At 32.7% G+C, this 23526-nt stretch overlaps 1 protein-coding gene across 2 annotated transcripts in view; it reads right to left on the bottom strand.

The window, feature by feature from the left end:
• The window catches only part of GLRB (glycine receptor beta), a 112914-nt gene that overhangs the window by 12194 nt on the left and 77194 nt on the right, over positions 1–23526 (bottom strand). For both annotated transcript variants that reach the window (XM_027866906.1, XM_027866905.1), the window contains exon 8: positions 20172–20324. In XM_027866906.1, the coding sequence (XP_027722707.1) occupies positions 20172–20324 (153 nt within the window). The remainder of the gene's footprint in view (positions 1–20171; positions 20325–23526) is intronic.

The following is a 23526-nucleotide window of genomic DNA, read 5'->3' as shown; positions in this document are numbered from 1 at the left end:
TTAAAAATACATAAGGAACTGATTCAAAATTCTCAAAACTGAGTCATTCCCCAATAGACAGCTAAATGATATTAACTCGAAATTTTCAAAGGAAAAAAAAATCAAGTTATATACAATCATATGAAAAATACTATAAATAAACAATAGAGAAATATAAATTAAACTAACTTTTTCACCTCTATCAGAGTAGCAAAGATAACAAAAGAAGTAATGATAAATACTGATAGGGCTGTGGAAAAACAGGAACATTCATGTACTATTTGTGGAGCTGTTAATTGGTTCAATAATTCTGGAAAGCAATTTAAAAATATGCTCAGAAACTAAAAACAAACAAACAAAAAAGAAACAAACAAAATACTTAGGCCCACACATTATAGTAATCAAAGAAAGAGGAAAAGAAACTATATGTACAAAAATATTTATAGCAGCTGTTTTCATGGTGGAAACTATGGGATTATCCTCCAACTGGAGAATGACCAAATAAGTTGTCATATACGAATTGCTATAGAATATTGTTGTGAAATTACAAATTATGAAATTAACAATTTCAAAGGAAACTAGGTTGGCCCTTGGGAATTGATAACAAAGCAAAGTGAGCAGAACCAAAAGAACAACTCATACAATGATAAGAACATTATAGGGAGAATATACTTGGAAAGACTTTAGACTGCAATGCAATGATAAGCCATGAATCCAAAAGAGAAAATGAATCATGCCATTCATCTCTTGACTGAGGGATGAACTGAAAATTCAGAAAGAGACATACATTTCTGAACATGGTTAATGTAGGCATCTTCAGTTGATGTGCGTGAAGGGAAGGATGGGGGGGAAACATAATTTTTAATATTTATAAAATAATACACTATCAACAACAAAATTCTGCTTTGCACATATTAGGAAAACAATAACAAAAATAAATATTAAAGAACTCTGAAAATAGCTGGAGCTGATGACTAATGGGATTGGAGAACAATGGATAGTGGTGAGCAGCACAGTAAGCAGCTCCTGGTGTCAGCAGTGGAAAGGAACCCCCAGGTTGGAGCAGGCTTGCAGAGAGCAATTCAATGACATCTGTAGAAGACAGGGGAATTTTTAGTGTTGGATTCATAAGTTGTCCCTCTGTGTATCTGACATGCTCACACATGTCCTCTGAATTTACATCTCCTCATGTATTATGTGCATGTTGGTAATAATTCTTTAAAATGTACACTTTTCCCAGTTAGTATGTATGTACTTGTGATAATTTAAGGTTTATAAAGAACAGAATGTTACATATTCCCTTTGTGTATACTTCTATTAATTAAAATTCATTGTGAACCAACTATGTTATCAGTAAAGAATTAAAAAGCATGAAGATATAGAAAGCTCAGGAGTGATAGTTTGGAGACAATATCATTCTTTGAACTTGGAATAGTTAATTAGAGAACTCAGAGTGTTGGTCGAGTCAGAGGGGAGAAGCTGGGGACTACATTAGTAATACATATTCATATCCCTTAGTAATAGCAAGTATTTTTAGAAAACTGAAATATCTTAGTATGTGGTATCCTGGGAAGAAAAGTGACAGATGGAGTCAAAACACAATGAGGAATTCAATAATTTAATATTAAAGATACATTTCCTTCATTTATACAAAATGAAAACTGTGAAATTATCAACAAGTCAGTGAAGAAGCTTTTTTATTATAGTTTTTTTAATGTTATTGAGAAAGATGAAGCCCGAACATACAACTAGCTATTCACAAAAATGAGATCTATTTCAAAGATAAATTTCTTTGAAATGTCAAAAAATATTAAATGATTAATACTTTATATGAAGTATATTTTTCCTGTTTATTTGGAGTGAAAGGAGTACAGGAAGAGAAAGGAAAATTGAGGCGGGAGGAAGAAAAGAAAAGTCTTTGGAAATATGTGGTGAAAGACAACAATCCTCAAGAGAAATCTATCAACTATATATCCTGAAATAGTAAATCTATTCAAATAATGAAAATTTATTAACAAATGTTGTTATGCTGTTGTTATTCTGGGTCACCAAGAGCAATAATGTATGTTTCTAACAGAAAGGATAAATATGAATCTTGGAAGTGTATAGTTATCAAGCACACTTTAACATGCCATTAATGATTGAAATTTGTCCTCATATTCTATTCTCCATTTTTAATTTCTCCAATGTTATCAATAGAATCACCATTCTTATGTCTAATATACTCTTTTCTCTTTAGTCTTCAAAATTGCATTCTCATGTCCTACTGGTATTTTAGAAAGAAAAAAAATAATTTCAACAATTTAATATTTGCAAAGAGCTAGGCAAATGTTTATTTTTGCAAAGTACTATACAATTGCTAGTTATTAACACAATTATCATTATTTACTGACACTGACAACTTGAGATGATTTGGATTTAAATCTGGCTTCTTAATGTTCTAGCTAGATAACTTTGTGCAAATTATATGTTTTCTCTGGGACTCAGTTTCCCCATTCTATAAAATAAGGATGTTGTTGATCATTTGTTTCAGTCATGTCTGAGTCTCTGTTACCCTCATTTGGAGTTTTCTTGGCAAAGTTCCTGGAGTGGTTTGCCATTTCCTTCTCCAGATCATTTTTCAGATGAGGAAACTGAGGCAAACATGATTAAGTAAGTTGCCCAGGCTCACACAACCAGTAAGTATCTGAGGCCAGATTTTAACTCAGGAAAAAAAAATGAGCCTTCTTGACTCCAGACCCAGCACTCTATCCACTGCGCCCCATAGTTGCCCTTAAAATGAGGATAGAGACCATATTATCTCCAAATTATGTTGTAGCTCCAATAGTTTATCTTCTTATCTCTAATTTAGCCCTTCATATAGCCTCATGGGCCCAGTGCCTTGACCTTCTAATCCATCTTCACATATATCATCAAACACAATTCCCATCTATTCTTCAGTAATTTTCTGAGTTCTCATTAATCATCATATAAAATCTAAAACACTTTAATTTGTCCTTTCAAATCTTTTCACTTCTTTTACCAACCTTACCCCAAAATGTCATTTCTTATTTCTCCCCTTTTCTGAGTTGCTACTTGGGTTAAAGTGCCTGTCAAGAATTTTCCACATACAACTGACCTATTCTGAAATTTACACATATATCTCATTAAGAATGTCCCTCTTCTCTCTATTAATTCATGTCAATCAACACTTTTAAAACATGACTGCTTCATGAGGCTATCTCCAGGGATCCTTCTTGGATTACCACACTCATCCCCAGTCTTCATCCAGCACTTTTGAGGGTATAATATGAGCAACTCTGACAAAGTTAAATATGTGAAACTGCCCTATAGTTATGTTTCATAAAACACAAAAGATACTATATCTTTTATTTATTGTTTTTACCACCCTGTTATATTTAATAAGAGCTCAGTATATGTTCCTTGCCTGCTTTTCACTAAAGTTTTTAATGAGAAAAGAAAGTTGTTTTTTTTTGAGGGCATCAAATTGTGAAGAGAAAATAATACAGTTGCACTAGTCTGTGTATTCATTCTAGACTTCAAATCAAATATCAATTACCATATTACATCTAACCTAGAAAGTTGGTGATCTGAGGTGAGTCTTATTTTATTCATACTTTGACAGAGTATTTTCCCGAAAATAAGCAACAGTATGAAAACAGAACAATTATTTCATTTCCAGACTTAAGGTACTTCTTCAGACCCAAATATAGGCATATGGATCTGTGTATCTATATCTATATCTATATCTATATCTATATCTATATCTATATCTATGTCTATATCTATATCTATATCTATATCTATATCTATATCTATATCTATATCTATATCTATATGCGTGTGTTTCTATATAGACACACACATATATGTTCAAATATATATATATGTGTATGTGATTATATACATAAAATACATATATATAATTTATAACTCACCATTTTTGGCTACTAATAACTACAAATAAAATTTTGGCATTCTATTTATTGCATAGGACTGCTCCACAAAGGGGCAAAAATATAATTTAAATTGCATGCTAAAGTGAAACTGATTTGTAGCTTTCACTATAAAATAATGGGGATCAGCCTAAGATGTTGTCTTGGAAAAGGTCATATGATTTTCACTTAAAAGGCTATGCTAGTTTCATTAAAACAGTGAATTGAAGGATTCATGTTACTAAGAATCTTAAAATGTTCCAGCTGAGATATTAGATTAAAATTTGTTTTTTTTCTTCAAAATATATTGTTATTCATGTAAAAAGAATAATTTTGTTATTTTGCCTGCTATTTTTCTAGACCTCAGTTTACAATATACACTCTTTTAAAATAAGAAGTTGTAGTTGTTTCAAAAAGAAATATTTTTCTACAGCAAAGCTTTGTTTTTACGTTATATATCAAACTAAACTTGAAGATGAAACTGACTTTCCAATAGCTTAAGTCAAATGTTAAAAATGTTTGCTAAAAGTCAAATATAAACATGAAAAGCTAGGATAAGAGATACTAATTCATACTAACTATATTACATCTAATGCCAATTATCTATCTTAAGCATTGTGATCTGATTTATTAAGATTTAGAAGACTGACATCCTTCTAAAGCACTCTGTAACAGGAGAAAAAAATAAAGTTTATGATAAAATTCATCCTTTTAAAACTGCAGAAAATGAGATTACAAAAAATTTGAAATAGACTACAGAGTATATAGCAAATTATTTGAATAAAATTATTAGCAAGGGTTTTGCCAAAACAAAATATATGTGTAGTAATTATTACAAAATAGAAATTAGCTAGGGTCCATGTTTAAATAATAAGCAGAAGACAGTCAACATCCTTCCACAAGAATTTTTTCTAAACATACACCCATATACATTGTATATGTATTTGTGTATGTGAGTGTGTATATGTGTGTAGTGTGTGTATATATACATATACATACATACACACATAAATACGTATGTGAAATTAATATAGCTGGTTGGACTCAACCCACTGAATTCAATATTCTGTCTAAGAAACAAAGGGAAGATTCCTCCTTTCCTTTAATAACCTGTTTTTTTATGAATCTATAAGCCTCAAAATGTCTGAATGAATCCATCTGTTAATAACCACTTGGCTACACATACCTGTTTTATTTCAAATACTCCAAAACAAAGAAATACAAAATCCAGATAATAATTTAGAGGAAATATATATGGGCACTCCTCCACTGAGTTTCTCAAATACACTGTTCTCACAGATCTATCACATGAAATACTACATATTTCAAAAGACAATGGATAATTCAATGACTCCAACATTTGTAGCCACTGAGGTAAAAATAGCATAGTAAAATATGTCACATTATGCTTCAAGACAGAGATGGATGACTAGAAACATGGCACACCTATTAAAGAATGCAATGAAAGTTTTTATGCTGATGGGAAAAAAAGCAGTAACTCATGTGCCAGATAAAGGTTTCCAAGGACATTGAACTAGTCAGACAGTATTGTAGTCTTATATTAGCAAACATCTCTCATTCCATTTTAAACAACAAACTGTCATCTTATTTTGAAAGTTATCCTTTAAAACAAAATTGCTATTAGGATTTCTATCTGTGTCTTCCTGTATTCTATATTAAATTTTTTCAACCAGCTTTTAGCCAGAATTAATGATCATCCAAAAAACATTGAAAAGAGATCATTTTCAGTCGAGATTTATAGATACACTCACTCTTTCAACCTTCATGAATGGAAGAATCAATATGTAACATCTGTTATTGTTCAAATAAACTGTGGCAAAATCATCTTCTAGCCTACTGGAAATTTATTCAGGCCAGACACTTTTTATTGTGATTTAAAAAGTCATATGCTATAAACCTGAATTCATTTGGAGACAACTCAAAAGACTTTCAATTAAGGAATACTAAGTTGCATAAAATTACCTTTCCCATTTCCTTTCCCCTCCCCTCTCTACTTCACATCACAACAGTATAATCATCCTAGGAGAGATGCTTGGCCATGTTTTGACATAGTGTCCCTATATTTTAAAAAAAGAACATATGAATCTTCTTGGTGAAATTATTTCCACCTTTATTCAATGGAAGAAACAAGATTTAGAAACTATAAAATATAATCTTTTAGATGACATAATGGAAGAAGATTCTTAAAAGTACTAACTGGTAGATAGGTGAAATAATGGCTAAAGAATTGGACCCAGAGTCAGAGAAGACTTGAATTCAAGTCTACTCTCAGACATTTACTAGATGTGCAACCATGGGTAAATCACTTAATCTCTGTTTTCCTCAGTTTCCTTACCTATAAAATGAGGATAGTAATAACACTACTCCCAGGGTTGTAAGGATAAAATGAGAGAATATTTATAAAGTATTTTCCTAATGTTAAGATGGTATATAAATGCTAGCTGTTGTTAATGTTGTTGCTATCATTGCTACTACACTATTATTACTGCTGCTACTACTACTACTGCTGCTGCTGCTGCTGCTGCTACTACTATTACTACTACTACTACTCTTAAAGAGAAATAGACAAGGAGATGATCATTGAAAAGGAGAGGTGAATATCTTCTCCAAAAGTTTGGCCAATTAGGTCTCTGGATATTTTCAGCAGTTGACCATCAAGCCCATTTTAAACAATCTTGACAAGGATGAAAGCTTCCTTTTGAAATATAAGATCTACCATGTTTACATATTTTCCTTCTCTTCCTATCAGACTGTCTATGCCATTTTAAAATTGTGGTCAACTCTCAACTCTGTTAATGAAGGAGAAAAATATAGAAGACAGAAAACAAGTATTCTTTCAGTTAATGCTAAAAAATTTGAAAAGCAAAACCTCTACAAATATCTAAGTTATATATTCCAAGACTTGATCAGAAAAGGATAAAAAGGGAAGGCTGTTTTTCTACATGAGTCATTTGTAGATCAGTGACTCTGTAGCACAGTAGACATTTTCTTGAAATTATTTGTAAGTCAGATTTTTTTTTCTAATACATCCTATTTTTTTAAAAATTTTCTTCAACCTGTCAAAGGTCATCTCCTAAAATTCCTTTTATAAATTATACTCATGAGTCTATAGATGACCATGTGGATATTCTACTGCACTTCTTTTATTCCTCTCCAGGCTCTCTACTTCTGACTCTCCAGACTTTGTTTTCTTTCTTTCTTTTTTTTTTTGGTGAGGCAATTGGGGTTAAGTGACTTGCCCGGGGTCACACAGCTGGTAAGTGTTATGTGTTTGAGGTCGGATTTGAACTCAGGTCCTCCTGACTTCAGGGCCGGTGCTCTACCACTGCACCACCTAGCTGCCCCTCAGACTTTGTTTTCTACCTCATCTCAGGAACTTTTTTCACTCTGAAAGATCACTCTGTCCCTGTGACTTCTTCCTTTTTATAGTAGTTACTGATGAAAGGAATTATGAAAACCCTAGACTTAGAGTCAGAAGACCTACTTTCAAATCTTAACTATTATAAGCAATTTCTCTGGACCTTATTTTTTCTCACCTGAGAGAGTTGGACTAGGTAAACTCTGAACTCACTTAGAGCTCTAAATATGTGTCTATCATAAAATAGGTAGCACATATAAAATTTTATTTTCTATGTGACTTATTTATTATTTTTGAATTTTCACACAGGATGATGATGGTGATGATGATGATGATGATAATGATAGGTGTAGACAGGAAAAGATAGAGAGCTGTTCTAAAGCCAGAAAGCCTAATTTTAAGTCCTAAGTCATATACTGACTTCTTAATTTAAAAGAAGAGTTCCACACTAAAATTCACTACCACAAAAGTTTGATTTTAACATATAGAAAGTTATGAAAATATGCATTAGTCCTAAAGTATTCAGTTCTTATTCAGTTGAAATTATCATTTATTGATTTTTCTTTCCTAATTTACCACCCACAATCATTTATATTTAAAATAGTTTTTGAAGGTTAATCAAATCTTTATAAAAGTAAATTATTTCACTTTGAATGAAAGAATGGGAAGAGAAATAAGAAAATGATCTTTACCTAGGAGAGGATACTACAGTAACTCCTCATTTCAGAGATGTTACTTGTGTGTCCTACTCAATCTACAGCTAAAGATTAAGTAAACAAAGGTTTGAATATCTTTTTGTTGTTAACAAAATTAACACACTACAACTTATTTATTTTACTTGTCCTAATTGTCATTTAAAAAAATGGTACTCATCATAGACCAGAAAATGCAAAAAGATAAAGATTGGAATTGCAAAGAAAGGAAAAAGGCAATTATTTGCTATTGAAACTTTTTTTTTTCATTCAAGTCTATGACAAATCCATTGTAAGAAATGCACATGAGCGTGATCTGGAACTATTAATTAGACTGTAAAAAATTACACATACACAAACATTTTGGGAATATTTTATTTCCTGTGGGTCTAGAAATCTTGTACCATTAAAAATGATAAACTCTGTGATATGTTGAAAAGAAGAATTATTCCTGAAAAGTAGAAATTACCAAATGGAGATGGAATACTATTATACAATCTTGTATCACCATATCACAGATCATAAAAGGTTAAGAAATGATCCAAGAGATGAAAATAAACATGCTTTAAAAACTTGGGAATTCATTTGATTAAAACCTATCTAAAACCTATGAGTTAGATTTAGAAATATGGATTTTCAAATATATGCTTAATATTCAATATAATGTGGTCTCATGATTAAAAATGAATGAACATATATTAAAATTTTAAATTCAATTCCAAATGAATAGAATAAATAATTGCTGCAAAAGGAGGAAAATTGAATATTAACAGTTTTGACAAAGTTTTCAGATTTTTTCAATAAATTTAATTATTTTACTTATTCTATTTACTTTGCACACAGTTATACGTGGAAGTGTATATTGCATTGCATTGCATTACAGTAGTAACATTTTTGAATTTTCATTCAAAATATAATGGTGACTTACGTCTGAGACTGAATAGGTACCATGACAATCACATTATTGGAAAATTAGTGCATAGTAACAGGATTTGGTTATCTTCCTGCTGTGGACATTTTGGGGGAATGGTTGGGTACTGGCTAAGTTATAAATGAATGAAGATAAGACTGTAGTACTATTATATGAAGTGTCTTGAACTATGGGACAATGAAAGCTCATCAAAGAAATAACTGTTAAGGGGGAAGAGATATTGGAAACCCTCTGATACTAACTAGGACCTAGTGAGTGAGTTTAAAACCTTCATGGTGGGGTGCAGAGCTAAGATGGCAGTGTAGAGGAAGGACTCAGCTAGGCTCTCCCAACATTCCCCTCTAAACAACATTAAAATGGATAGTGGGGGGACTGAACCAAGATGGCAGAGTAAAAGCGGTGACTTGCTTGAGCTGTCCCCCAAACCCCTCCAAATAACAGTAAAACATGGCTCTAAATAAATTCTAAAGCAGCAGAACCCACAAAAAGACAGAGTGAAATAAATTTCCAGCCCAAGACAACCTAGATGGTTGATCAGAAAGGAATATTGCACCAGATAGGGAGAGGAACACAGTTCAGTGTGGACATATAGGCAAAACAGGCCTCAGCTAACCCAGAGCAGCCCTCAGAGAACTGAATAATGTGCAGTTGTGGCAGTTTCCAGACTTCTCAATCCATAAATGTGAAGGCAACTTAGAAGGTCAGTAGGAAAACTCTGTGAGAGAGAAGCTCAGTCCCAGCCCTAATTCCTGCGTGCAGCCCTGGGGCGGTGGCTGCTTCCTGAGCTTCCAGCCCACAGACTGAGGGGGAATCAAGTGGCTGATCAGAGGGGGATTGCATGGATCTCTTTACTGGTGCAGGATTCTCTTGCTTTGCCCATGCTTGGATCTGAGTCACAGTTCTAGGTGGTGGTCCTGGGGTGAGGAGAAGTGTTAGTATGGTGGAGCTTGTAGTGGTGGGAGAGAGGAAATCGTCATCATGGTTCCAAGGCAGAAAAGAGTGCTTTGTGGTCACTCATAGACCTCAGTACAGGCCAGGAAAGGAGTAAACACCTCACCTCTTATCATACCACCTTGGAAGAACTGAAAATTTACAGGTCCCTAAAAATATCTCTGAAAACAGCTGCACAAAACCCCCAAAGCTTGGAACAGTACATTCTCCACCCTGGAAGCAGACCGCTACCTTAACAAATAGTTTATAACTCAAGTAATTGACTGGGGTCATGAGTAAACCTCACAAAAATAGGTCTGACCATAGAATCTTTCTTTGGTGACAAAGAAGATCAAAACATACAACCAGAAGACAACAAAGTCAAAGCTCCTACCTCCAAAACCTCCAAGAAAAATATGAATTGGTCTCAGGCCATGGAAGAGCTGAAAAAGGATTTTGAGAAGCAATTAAGAGAAGTAGAGGAAAAACTTGGAAGATAAATGAGAGTGATGCAAGAAAATAATGAAAAACCAGTCAATAGCTTGCTAAAGGAGACCCAAAAAATTACTGAAGAAAACAACACCTTATAAATAGCCTAACCCAAATGGCAAAAAGAGGTCCAAAAAGTTAATGGGGAGAAGAATGCCTTAAAAAAGGCAAAGTTGGATAAATAAGCAATGTTAAAATAATGCCTTAAATGAATTCTGGAGCCACAGAGCCAACAAAAAATCAGAGTGAGACTTTTTTTCAGCTCAAGATAACTTATGAGGATAAAAGGAGAGATCTGTAGTGAATGGAGCCTGACTCAGAAACCACATGGATGAAACATCAGTGGTGGTACTAGGCAGTAGAGACAGAAGCAGTAGCAGCTTTGGGAGCTCTCAAGCCACAGACAGTAAAGGGACCTATCTGCTAGCACTGGATACAAGACTGGAAGCTATTTGAAAACTCCATTGAATATAACCCACTTCAAGTCACAAGAGAACAGGGACACTGAGTAGCAATATTGACTTAAATTATAAGGGATCAGGGGCCCATCTGGGTAAGGACCAAAGTGCAGAACAGGAGAGCATAACCAAACCTCTCCCCAGATCACACCACATTGGAATCCTGGCAAACTTTAAAACCTCCAGAACTAGCTGTGAAAGCAGCAATGCAAAAAGGTCTGAAGCTTTGGAGAGTCCCCTTATTGCAATGCTGGGAACAGAGCCCAAATTTAGCATAAATTCAAAGTCAAGAAAAAGGCTGGAAAAATGAACAGACAACAAAAAAAGAACCTGATCATAGAAAGTTACTACACTGATAGAAAAGATCAAGATACAATCTGAGAACACAATGAAGTCAAAATGGCTACAAGCAAAGCCTCAAAGTAGGGAAAATGTGAGTTGGACAGAAACCCAATAAGAATTCCTGGAAGAGCTATTTTATTTTCCAAGACTGATAGAAGGAAATTAGGTAAAGAAAAGAGAACAAAAGGAAGAAAATTATGAAAAGAATTAACTAGTTGGTTAAAAAAAAGTTAAAGAAAATAGCACCTTACAAAACAGAATTGGTGAAATGTAAAAGGAGCGCAAAAATTCACTGATAAAAATGACTGCTTAAAATGCAAAATGACCAAATAGAAAAAGAAGTAGGAAAGTTCACTGGAGAAAATCATTCCTTAAAAATTAAAATTGAGCAAATGGAAGCTAATGGCACCATGTGACATCAAGAACCAATAAAACAAAGTCAAAAGAATGAGAAAATAAAGAACATGTACAATATACCATCAGAAAAAAACAACTGACCTAGAAAATGAATTGAAGAGAGATAATGTAACAATTATTGGACTACCTGGAAGCCATGATCCAAAAGAGAGCCCAGACCTCATATTTCAAGAAATTGTCAAGGAAAGCCTTAATATCCTATATGGAAAGACCACAGATCACCAACCTGAAAGAGGTTCCAAAGTGAAAACTCTCAGAAATATTAAAGTCAAATACCTGAACTTTTAGGTCAAAGAGAAAATACTTAAAGCAACTAGAAAGAAACCATTCAAATAGCATGGAGCCACAGTCAGGATCATACAAGATTTAGCAGCCACAAGGCATGTTACTGCAATGAAGGGCTTGGAACATAATATTCTAAAAGGAAAAGTAGGTAGCATTACAACCAAGAGTAACCTATCAAACAACACTTACTCTAATTCTTTAAGAGAAAAACAAACATTTAATGAAACTGAGAAATTTTAACAATTTCTGATGAAAAGACCAGAGCTGAATAAAAAATTTGACTTTCAAATATAAGACTCAAGAGAAACATAAAAAATTAAAAATGAAAGAGAAATCACAAGAGACTCAAGGTTAAACTGTACATTGCTATATAGGAAAGTGATATATGTAACTTCAAAGAATTTTACCATTATTATGGAAGTTAGAAGCATTCTATATAGTCCAAGTGTTTATAAATGATTAGATTATATTAGGATGATGTAAAAAAAAAGATGGGAGAGAAAGAATGATACCCTGGAAGAAGGACAAAGGGAGAAGAAAAAATGAGGGAAATTATCTCACATAAAAGAGGAGTATAAGAAAGAGCTTTTACAGTGGAGGAGAAATGGGGGGGGCAACACTTGTACCTTATTTTCATATAAACCGGTTCAAATAGAGAAATATATTTGTGTGTGTGTGTGTGTGTGTGTGTGTGTGTACGCCACACAGTTGGATATAGTAATCTACCTCATCCAATAAGGAAATAGGAGGAAAGGGAGATAAAAGAATGGGGAAATAAAAGGGAGGATCAATATGAAGGCAGTGGTTAGAAGGCAAACAGACTTTAGAGGAGACTCAGGATAAAAAGAGAGAAAGAAGGATAAACAGAAGGCAATAGGATGGAGGTAAATGCACAGTTAGTAATCATAACTGTGAATGGGATACACACCCATAAAATGGAAGCAGATAGCAGAATGAATTAGAAACCATAATCATTTACAAGAAATATGTTTGAAACAGAGAGACACACATAGAGTAAGAATAAAGCAATGGAGCAGAATCTATTATGCTTCAGCTTAAGCAAATAAAAAAAAGCAGGGGTAGCAAGCATCATACAGACAAACGAAAGCAAAAATAGACCTAATTAAAAGAGATAAGCAGGGACACTACATTTTGCTAAAAGGCACCATATACAATGATGTAATATATATATATATATATATACATATATATATATGCATCAAATGGAATAGCATAAAATTCTTAAAGGAAAACTTCAGGTACAGGAGGAAATAACAGTAAAACTCTACTAGTAAGGGAAATCAACTTTCTCCTCTCAGAGCTAGATAAATCTAATCATAAAATGAAAAGAAAGAAGTTAAGGAGATAAATATAATCTTAGAAAAGTTAGATATGATAGATCTCTGTAGAAAACTGAATGGGAATAGAAAGGGGTATACCTTATTCACAGCTATATATAGCACCTCCACAAAATTAACCATGTATTACAGCATAAAAACTCAAGCCAAATGCAGAAAAAACAGAAATATTAAATGTACCCTCTTCAGATGATAATGCAATAAAATGACATTTAATAAAGGAGCATGAAAGCATAGATTAAAAATTAATTTGAATACAAATAATCTAATCCTAAGCAATGAGTGGGTCAAAAATCATAGAAATAATTTCATTAAAGTGAATTATAATGATGAAACAATATACCAAAATTTGTGGGATGCAGCCAAAGTAGTACTCAGCAGAAAATTGATACAGGCATATCTAATTTTGTTGCACTTCACTTAATTGTGCTTTGCAGATACTGCTTTTTTTTTTAATAAATTGAAGTTTTGTGGTAATCCCGCATCAAACAAGTCTATCAGTGCCATTTTTTTCCAACAGCATGTTCTAACATAGTGTCTCTGTGCCACTTTTTGGAAATTCTTGTAGTATTGCAAAATTTTCATAGTTATTGTATCTGTTATGATGATCTGTGATAAGTGATTTTTGTTGTTACACTTGTAATTATTTTGGACCACCATGAAACACATGCATATAATCAATGTTACACATGCACTTAATCAATAAATATTGTGTGTCCTGATTGCTCCACCAATCCATCATTGTCCATCTCTCTCCCTGTTCTCAGACCTCCCTATTCCCTGAGACACTATGATATTGAAATTAGGCCAATTAAAAACCCTGTAATAACCCTACAATGATCTCTAAGTGTTCAAGTGAAAGTAAGAGTTAATTGATGTGGCAAACTTCATTATTTTATTTTTAAGAATTGTTATAGATACCCCAATATTCAACAACTACTACCCTAATTATACAATAGTCATTAACATTGTGGCAAGATGCTGCACCAGCAAAAAGATTATGACTTACTGAAGGCTCAGGTGATGATTAGGGTTTTTTGTTTTTTTTTTTTTAGCAATAAAGTGTTTTTAATTAAGGTATGTGTATTATTTTAGACATAATATTATTGCACAAGTAATACAGCATATTGCAAGCTTAACTCTTTCTACTGGGAAATAAAAAAAATGTGACTCTCTTTATTGTGATATTTGCTTGATTGTGGTGGTCTGAAACTGAACCTACATCTTTTTATAGTAGATCAGTGAATTGGACATGCAATTAAAAAAAAACTAGAAAAAATACAAATTAAAAATCTACAATTGAAGACCAAAGTGGAAATCCTAAAAATCAAAGGAGATATTAATAAAATGAAAAGCAAAAAATAATTGAACTAATAAATAAAACTAGGAGTTAGTTTTATGAAATAGCCAATAAAATACAAAAACCATTAAGTTGATTTTAAAAAAGAAAGAAAAAAACAAATTATCTGTATCAAACATTAAAAAGGTAAATGAACCACAACAAAGAGGAAATTAAAGGAATTGTTAGGAGTTATTTTGCCAAACTAAATGCCAGTAAAGCTAACAATCAGTGCATTGAATGAATATTTACAAAAATATAAACTGCCCAGATCAACAGAAGATGAAATGGAATGCTAAAATAGCCCTAACTTAGAAAAATAAATTGAACAAACCATCAATGAGCTCCCTAAGGAAAAACACCCAGAACCTGATGTATTGTCAAATTAATTCTACTGGACCTTTAAGGAACAATCAATCCCAATAATATATAAACTATTTTTTTAAAAGGCAAAGAAGTAGTTTTAGTAAATTACTTTTGAAATACTAATATGATTTTAATAACTAAACTAGGTAGAGTAAAAACACAGAGAGAAAACTATAGACCAATTTCCTTAATGAATATCAGAGCAAAAAAAAATTAAACAAAATTCTAGCAAGGAAATTATGACAGGATATCATAGTAATCATACACTATGACCAGGTAGGATTTATACCAGGAATGCAGGGCTGGTTCAATATTAGGAAAACTATCAGCATAATTGAGCACATCAATACCAAAATCAATAAAAAGTCATATGATTATATAAATACATGCAGAAAAAGCTTTTGACAAAAACAGCACCCATTACTATTAAGAACACCAGAAAGTGTAGGAATAAAAAAGGATTTTTCTTAAAATGATAAATAGTATTTATCTATAATCAAGAGCAAGCATTGGGAATAAATTTGAAGCCTTTCAATAACTTCAGAGGTGAAGCAAAAGTGCCCATTATCACTATTTTATTCAATATTGTATTAGAAATGATAACTATAAAATAAGACAAGAAAAATACATGAGAGCCATCGCTCTTTGCAGATGATATGATGGTATACTTAGAGACCTCTAGAGAATCAACTAAAAAAAACTAATTGAAATAATAAACAACTTTAACAAAGTTGCAGGATATAAAATAAACCCACAGAAATAATAAGCATTTTTATATACTACCCAGCAACAAGAGATAGAGAAATTTCATATAAAATATTGGTGAACAATATCAAATATGTGGGAATCTACCTGCCAAGACAAGCCCAGGAACTATATGAACACAAATACAAAACACTTTTCACCCAGATAAAGACAGATCTAAACAATAGGGAAAATATTAATTGCTCATTGGTGGGCCAAGTCAATATAATAAAAATTATAATTCTGAGTTAATTTACTTATTCAGTACCACACCAATCAAACTAGCAAAGAATTGTTTATACAGCTAGAAAAAATATAGCAAAATTCATATTAAAAAAAAAGATCAAGAATATCAAGAAAATCAGTGGAAAAAAAATCTGAAGGAAAGTAGCCTAGCAGTACCAGATTTAAACTATATTACAAAATTGTAATCATCAAAATAATATGGTACTGGCTAAAAAATAGAGTGGTGGATCAGTGGAACAGACTAGCTATACAATGTATGATGATGATAAATGACCATCAATTACTGTAAATGACCATAGTAAGCTAGTGTTTGCTAAACCCGAAGACCCAAAATTTGAGGGTAAGAATTCACCATTTGACATAAAAAAAATGCTGGGGCAACTGGAAAGAAGTTTGGAGGGAAAGAAGTAGGCATAGGCCAATATCTCATACTGTATACCAAGATAAAGTCAAAATGGATAAGAGATTTAGACATAAATGGTGATATCATAATTAAGTTAGGGAATGCTACTGATGGAATACTATTGCACCATATGAAATGATGAGCTCAGGATCCACATGTACAAAAATATTTATAGCAGTTCTTTTTGTGGTGGCAAAGAATTGGAAATTGAGGGGATGCCCATCAACTGGGGAATGGCTGAATGAGTTGTGGTATATGAATGTAATGGAATACTATTGTACTATAAGAAATGATGAACAGGCAGACTTCAGAAAACCCTGTAAAGACTTGTATGGACTGATGCTGAGTGAAGTGAACAGAACTAGGAGAATGTTGTACATAGTAACAGTCACATTATGTGATGACTAATATTGATAGATTTAGCCCTTTTCAGCAATGCCAGGATCTAAGACATCTCCAAAGGTCTCATGATGGAAAATGCTATCCACATCCAAAGAAAGAACTATGGAGTTTGAATGCAGATGAAAGTGTACTATTTGCTATTTTTTTCTTCTGTTTTGTTTTGTTTCCTCTTTCTGGTGGTTCCTTCTATTGGTTCTAATTCTTCCTTACGACATGACTAATGTGAAAATATGCTTAATAGGAATGTATACGTATAGCTTATATCAGATTACATGCTGTCTTGGGGAAGGAAGGAAGAAAGATGGGGAGAAAAATTTAAAACTCAAAAGCTTATCAAAGTGATTGTTGATAAATTAAAATAAATTAATAAAAACATTTAAAAAAAGAAATGATGAGCTCATTGATTTTAGGAAAAATCATGGAGAGACTTGCACAAAATAATAAAGAACAAAATGAGCAGAACCAAGAGAACATTATAAACAATAACAGTAATATTGTTTTAAGAACAACTTTGAGCAACTAAGTCATTTTGACTATTATAAATACTTAAATTAACCACAAAGTACGTATATAAAAAGAAGCTATCCATATCCAGAGAAAGAACTGATAAAGAGAAGTATATATAGAATAATTATATATATGTATATGTGTATGTATGTGTGTAAACACACACACACACACACACACCTGTGTCTAATGGTAGCCACCTATAGGGCTGGGGGAAGAAAAAAAAGAGGAAAAAAAGAAATTTGCATGACAACTTTATTATACATTTAAAAGGAATAGCAAATTATAGATAGTATATTTGAAGTTTCACATGCAATCATCTTTTTAAAACTTTACTATGTTGTATAAATGCTTGTTTTATTTCATAAATTAAAAATAAATAAAAGTTAAAATAATTTAATTAGGGGAGCATGGAATAATGTATCTTTTAGATCTACGGATAAATGAAGAATATATAACCATAGAAGAGGTAGAGATCATTTTTATTTCATGAAATTTAAAAAAAAATTAACAAACAAAGTTAATATAACCAAAATTAGGTGGAAAACAGAAAACTGGGGGGAAATTACAGCAGATTTCTATAATAACTGCCTTATTTCTCAAATATGTAAGGAACTGAGCCATATTTATAAAAAAAGAAATGATTCATTTCCAGTTGATAAATTATCCAAGGATATGAACAGACAGCTTTCAGATGATATCAAAGCCATCAATAGTCACATGAAAAAATACTCCAAATCACTATTGATGAAAGAAATCCAAGTTAAAACTATTCTGAGATACTAGCCCATACCTCTCATATTGGATAACATGAAAAAATATATAAAAATGACAAATGCTGAAAGAGATATGGAAAAAATTGGGACAATAATTCATTGCTGATAGAGTTCTGGACCAGTCCAACTATTCTGAAGAACAATTTGGAACTATACTCAAAGGCCTTGTGGTTCATCCTTCATTCTCAAAGAGGACCATAACATCAGGAAGATGATGAGATGACTTGCAATTGAATTGGATTTGAGTGAGGAGGGCTGTGCAAAGTCACCCGCCTCGCTTTCTACTCCAGAGCCACATAGGACCAGTGGCTAGATATAGATCAGGATGAGTGGAGATGGTCCAGGATGCAATGGGAGACTTTGCCCCTTTTAAGCTAACAGTCTTTCTGAATTCTCACTTTGAGTGAGTCAACAGTTATTTAGTGAATAAGCTTGTTTAAAAAGTGAGTCAAGTAATGGTCCCTGTTAATGAAAGAAAAAAAAATTGAACTGGGAAGGGAAGACTCTCAGGGTTGCTGGCCAAAAGAGAAACAATTACTATTTATATTCACCCCAAAATAACCTTTAAATGAACCCAAAGGGCTACAAAACTGTGCATACCCTTTAACCCAACAATACTACTACTAAGTCTATATCCCAAAAAGATGAAGGAAAAGGAAAAAAAGACATATCTGTACAAAAAATATTTATAGTAGCTCTTTTTTTGTGGGGATATAATTGGAAACAGGATGTGAATCAATTGGGTAATGGATGAACAATTTGTTGTATATGGTAATGATGAAATACTATTGTGCTATAAGAAATGACTAGAAGGATGGTTTCAGAAAAACCTGGGAAAATTTATAGGATCTGATGCAAAGTAAAGTATATAGAATGAGGAGAACATTATAGAAAATAATAGCAATATTGTAAGGATGATCAACTGTGAAAGACTTTGGTACTCTGATTACAACTACCCAAGACAATTCCAAAGAACCGTTATAAAAATGCTATCCACTTCTAGAGAGAACTAATGAAATCTAAGTACAAACTGAAGCACACTTTTTATTTTACTTTTTCTTTTTTTTTTTGCTTTCTTTTGCAACATGGCTAATATGGAAACTTGTTTTGCATGACTTCACATGTATAATCAATACCTTTTTTGCCTTCTCAAGAGATGGGGTAGTGATGGTAGAAGACAGAGAATTTGGAAGTCAAAGTTTTAGAAGTGAATATTAATAATGTTTTTTTATGTAATTGGGAAATATCTAACAAAAAAATAAAATATATCTTAAAAAGAAAGAAAAGAAAAGAAAACCCTTGTGGTGATGAGAAAATGAACTAAAGACAATATAAAAAGATTGGATGAAGAAAATCCCTCCACAAAAACTCAATGATAATGATATTTGCTAGTTATGACAGGAGGGAAGACAGAATATGACTCTGCTAGTATAGTCACAAGGAAATCAATAAGGAAATCTCCAGTATTTTTCAGAGAGGCAACTCTACCTCTTATAAACATGACATAAAAGTATAGCAGTCAGAGACTATTTATTGTAAGATAGACAAATAGTGCTACCTATCTCAAAACCCCTGAGAACATTGCTGAATCATCACAGTATATATTAATATTCGTAGGGATGAGCATGAGTCATCAAAAAGTTTATTTTTTTCTAGTATCTTCCACTTAGTAAGGTAGGAATGTACACACTATATTTTCGAAAGACTGCTATCAAAACAGTTTTAAGTATTTTGGGTACTTATAGGAATAAGCTTTAGTTATCTAGAAAAACCTTCATATATGGAAGCTCAGGCAGTTGGAGACCTAGGTTGTATTCCTGGTTTACCACTATGATCTTGAGAAGTCATTTTCCCTTGCAAGGACTCAGTTTCCTCATATATAAAAAGAGGAAGTTAGTACAGATTTCTTCTGACGTTATTTTCCATTCTAAAATTCTACATTTCAAATAATAGTGTGTATTTATTTATATTGTACTAATTATTTGAAATATTTCCAAAGTGTTTTAGTTCAAGAGAATAGGTTATACATTGTAAAAAGCAACCAGAATATTAGATCAGAAAGGAAAAATTGGATATGGCTTTTTATCCATTTCTAAACTTTTTGTTTCCAAATGCCTGAACACAGGAAAACAAAGGCCTCAAAGACTTTAAATACAAAACACAAATAAGGGCTGGAGGGGAAGGTTACATTACCCAGTGGCACCCTTGCAGCACTTGCATCCGGGTTGATCCAAAATGATAGCCAGGACAGGACCACAATGAGCAGAGTAGGGGCATACACACCCATCATGTAAAATCCCACTTGTCTTCTCAGTGTAAAGATTACTTCTACACATGTGTAATAGCCTTTCAGAAACAAAAACATGTATGTTATAAATTAAGAAGCAATATTTTCAGACATCAGTAATACTCAAATGAACCCACTTACCTGTTGAGTACAGGTCATTACTTTTGATTCAAATTGAAAAAGCAAATCCACACACACACACACACACACACACACATTCACACACACACATGCACACACACACCATGCCTCCCCCTTCTAAAAGATTTCCTTCAAGTGAAAAAAATGTTTCCAAGAAGTGAAGACAATTAAATGAAAGCTAAATCAGCACAATGTAGAACCTGTTTCCTCTGACCTTTCAGAACTTTGTCATGACATTGAGAAACAGATACTACATGCTGCTACAATATTTCAATGTCTAGAATTAGAGATCTTTCTTCAGAAAATCAGAAAGGGACTTTCAATCTTTTCATTACTCATGGGTGTTGCTCAAGGGAGATGACCTGAAATTGCTACTTAAAGAGTAGCAAATCAAAGGAAGGCTACTGGATTAGCATCATAGATAGATTATATAGCTATAGCCAGTCTGGTTGTGTGGGGGTGGGAAGGTTTGGGTAGAAGCTACCCATAATTATCAGAAGGGACTAAATTTAAAAGTAGCTATTTGTGCATTTTCAAAATAGAAAAGAGCATTAATTAAGGTACTTGAATACAAACATTAGCAAAGGATAAGAAAAATGAGTAAATAGATGGTATGAAGAAGGTTCTTGTAATGGAAACATCTGACCCCAGCTATCCCTAATCCTGTCCCTCATGTTAACTCCTGTGATATGCCCAAATTCAGGGTAAAATGTTTGGTTTTCATTTGCCAAAATGAATGCAGGGAAAGTTTTAGCAGTGAAGACATTAGGTTTTGACTCCTGGACAGTCAAATAATTCTGCCCCATTGAAAAGTAACCTGGGAGGTAAATTACAAATTTCTGGCATTCTCATAACCATCATATTCTGCCAAGGGTTGCAAAGGGAAGCAACATAAATGTTGTTATAACGCTTGCTAAAAATTAAGCATTTGTGAGTACTTGAGAATATTAAAAATTAATTAGCTTTTCTGTACTGATGATTGAATTTTAAAAAAATTCAAGGCTATTTAAAAAACTCAACCAACAAATTAATTTGCTATTTTATACAGAATAAATTAACTTATGAATTGGGTATAATTATATAGAATTATCCATTTGGTTGCTTAATCCCATATTATAAACACTTAAAATATGTTGAGAATAAAATTTTTGTTACATTGCCCCAAAAAGGGAAATTTTCTTATATTGCATCTGTTTTCTCCAATTTTTTTTCGAATAGTGCTGATATCTTTTCCCCCTGAAGCTTCTAATTTTCAATTTTTTTCCTATATTGGCACATTAGAATACATATTGATCAAATAACTTCCTTTTACCATGCCTAAGAATTAATGTTGATAGAGTCTTATATTGAGAAATAAATTAAGTTGAAGATCCATTCTTTTTGTGTGACTCAGTATCCTCTTTTTACTTAATATCATAGTTGATGCCATCAGTAAGTTTAAGAAGACATTAAATGTGTGAGACTTGGAGTAGGTATCATTAGTTGTTGAACTACCTTTGTTCTAATTTTTTTCCTTTTGTATTTTTGTGGAAGAAGGAAAATACAGAGGTTTTCTTTATAGAGGTGGTTATACACAAAATGCCTTGCCCAAATTTTCTTTTCCATGGATAAACCCACAACATATGTTTGTAATTGTCAATCATGTGGAACATCTCCAAAATATATCATTGCTTCAGGACGTCTATTATTCAAACTTAGTGGGGATCCAGTATTTCCTATATGAGATTTTGAACTGCCTCTGTTTTATTATGGAATTTTACATTGCAGATAATTACCTATACACCTTTTATATATGAAACATATGAAAGTCACAGTGCTGTGTTCCCCCAATGAATTTGACATTGTTTCAAGTGCCTTCAGATTTTCCAGATACTGTGTCAGTTCAGTATAATGTTGCTTATTTGGAAATGACTTATTTTTTCACTCCATTCAATGGAAGCTGAATGACAATTTTGATAAAATCTGTGTTTTGAAGCAGATTGAGGCCAGATATGTGGAACAGGATACACTACTCACTGAAGTCTTACAGGTGGGTACCTGGATGACTTCAACAGAAAAGCACACAGAGGAACATTTTAGTGAGTTAGTTGATAAATCTTTATGATTTGTCAGATCCTGGCGTGGATCTTTTTTTCTGTTATTTATACCATTTTTTTTTGGAGGGAGGAGGAAGAGAGAGAAAGAGATAGACAGAGAGAGATACACCCAGAGAAAGAGGCAGAGACAGACAGAGACAGAGTCAGAAACAAAGACAGAAAGTCAGAGAAACAAAGACAGAAAGTCAGAGAGACAGAGACAGGCAGATATAGAAAAAAAGGAGAGTGGGAGAGACAGAGACTTAGAATATATTCAGCTAATCATTGACATTGTAGATTAGGCAAGTTGAGTTTACTAGCCATTCTTAGTAGGGTTTATTTTTATTTTATTTTATTACAAATCTACAGTAAATTTCCAATTCAAGGATTTTAAACATAAATCTGATTTAAGAGATTTTAATAAATAATTAGTGGATAAAATTGGCCTCACTTAGAGGGAAAATGAATCTGTCACTCATAGGTATTCTTCCTCTAAAACTTGAGAAAACATGTCAACCATCTAAAAGGTTGTCCATGTTGGTTGATATGGCTTCCCCTGGAGTCTTGCTTTTTTTTTTTTTTTTTTTTTTTTTAGCAATTGGGGTTAAGTGACTTGCCCAGGGTCACACAGTTAGTAAGTGTCAAGTGTTTGGTCTGAGGCCAGGTTTGAACTCAGGTCCTCCTGACTTCAGTGCTGGTGCTCTATCCACTGCTCCATTTAGCTGCCCTGAAGTCTTGCTTTTATACACATTATTTGTCCCAACTTTGATAAGTATTCTAGCTTTCTGTTTCAATATTGATCCAACCCAGTAGGGTATCAGTGACAATTCATTTTAGAGTGAAGCAATACCTTCAGGAAAAAATGGAATATTTTCACATCATAACTTGATTTTATGTTCAAATAGCTTAGAATAAAGTTTCTCAAATGTCATACTTATCAGTTACCTTTATTAAGACATCTCTAAAATTAAAAAAATAATCTTTCTGAAAGATGTTTTAAATGGGAAGAGATTCTTCTTTCTTTCTAAATAAAATATAAGGTATG

The sequence above is a fragment of the Vombatus ursinus genome, unplaced genomic scaffold, assembly GCF_900497805.2.
Source record: "Vombatus ursinus unplaced genomic scaffold, bare-nosed wombat genome assembly UNPS02014784.1, whole genome shotgun sequence".
In the NCBI taxonomy this organism is placed as follows: domain Eukaryota; kingdom Metazoa; phylum Chordata; class Mammalia; order Diprotodontia; family Vombatidae; genus Vombatus; species Vombatus ursinus.
The sequence above is the reverse complement of the archived record's forward strand: the minus strand, read 5'-3'. Positions and strand labels throughout refer to the sequence as shown.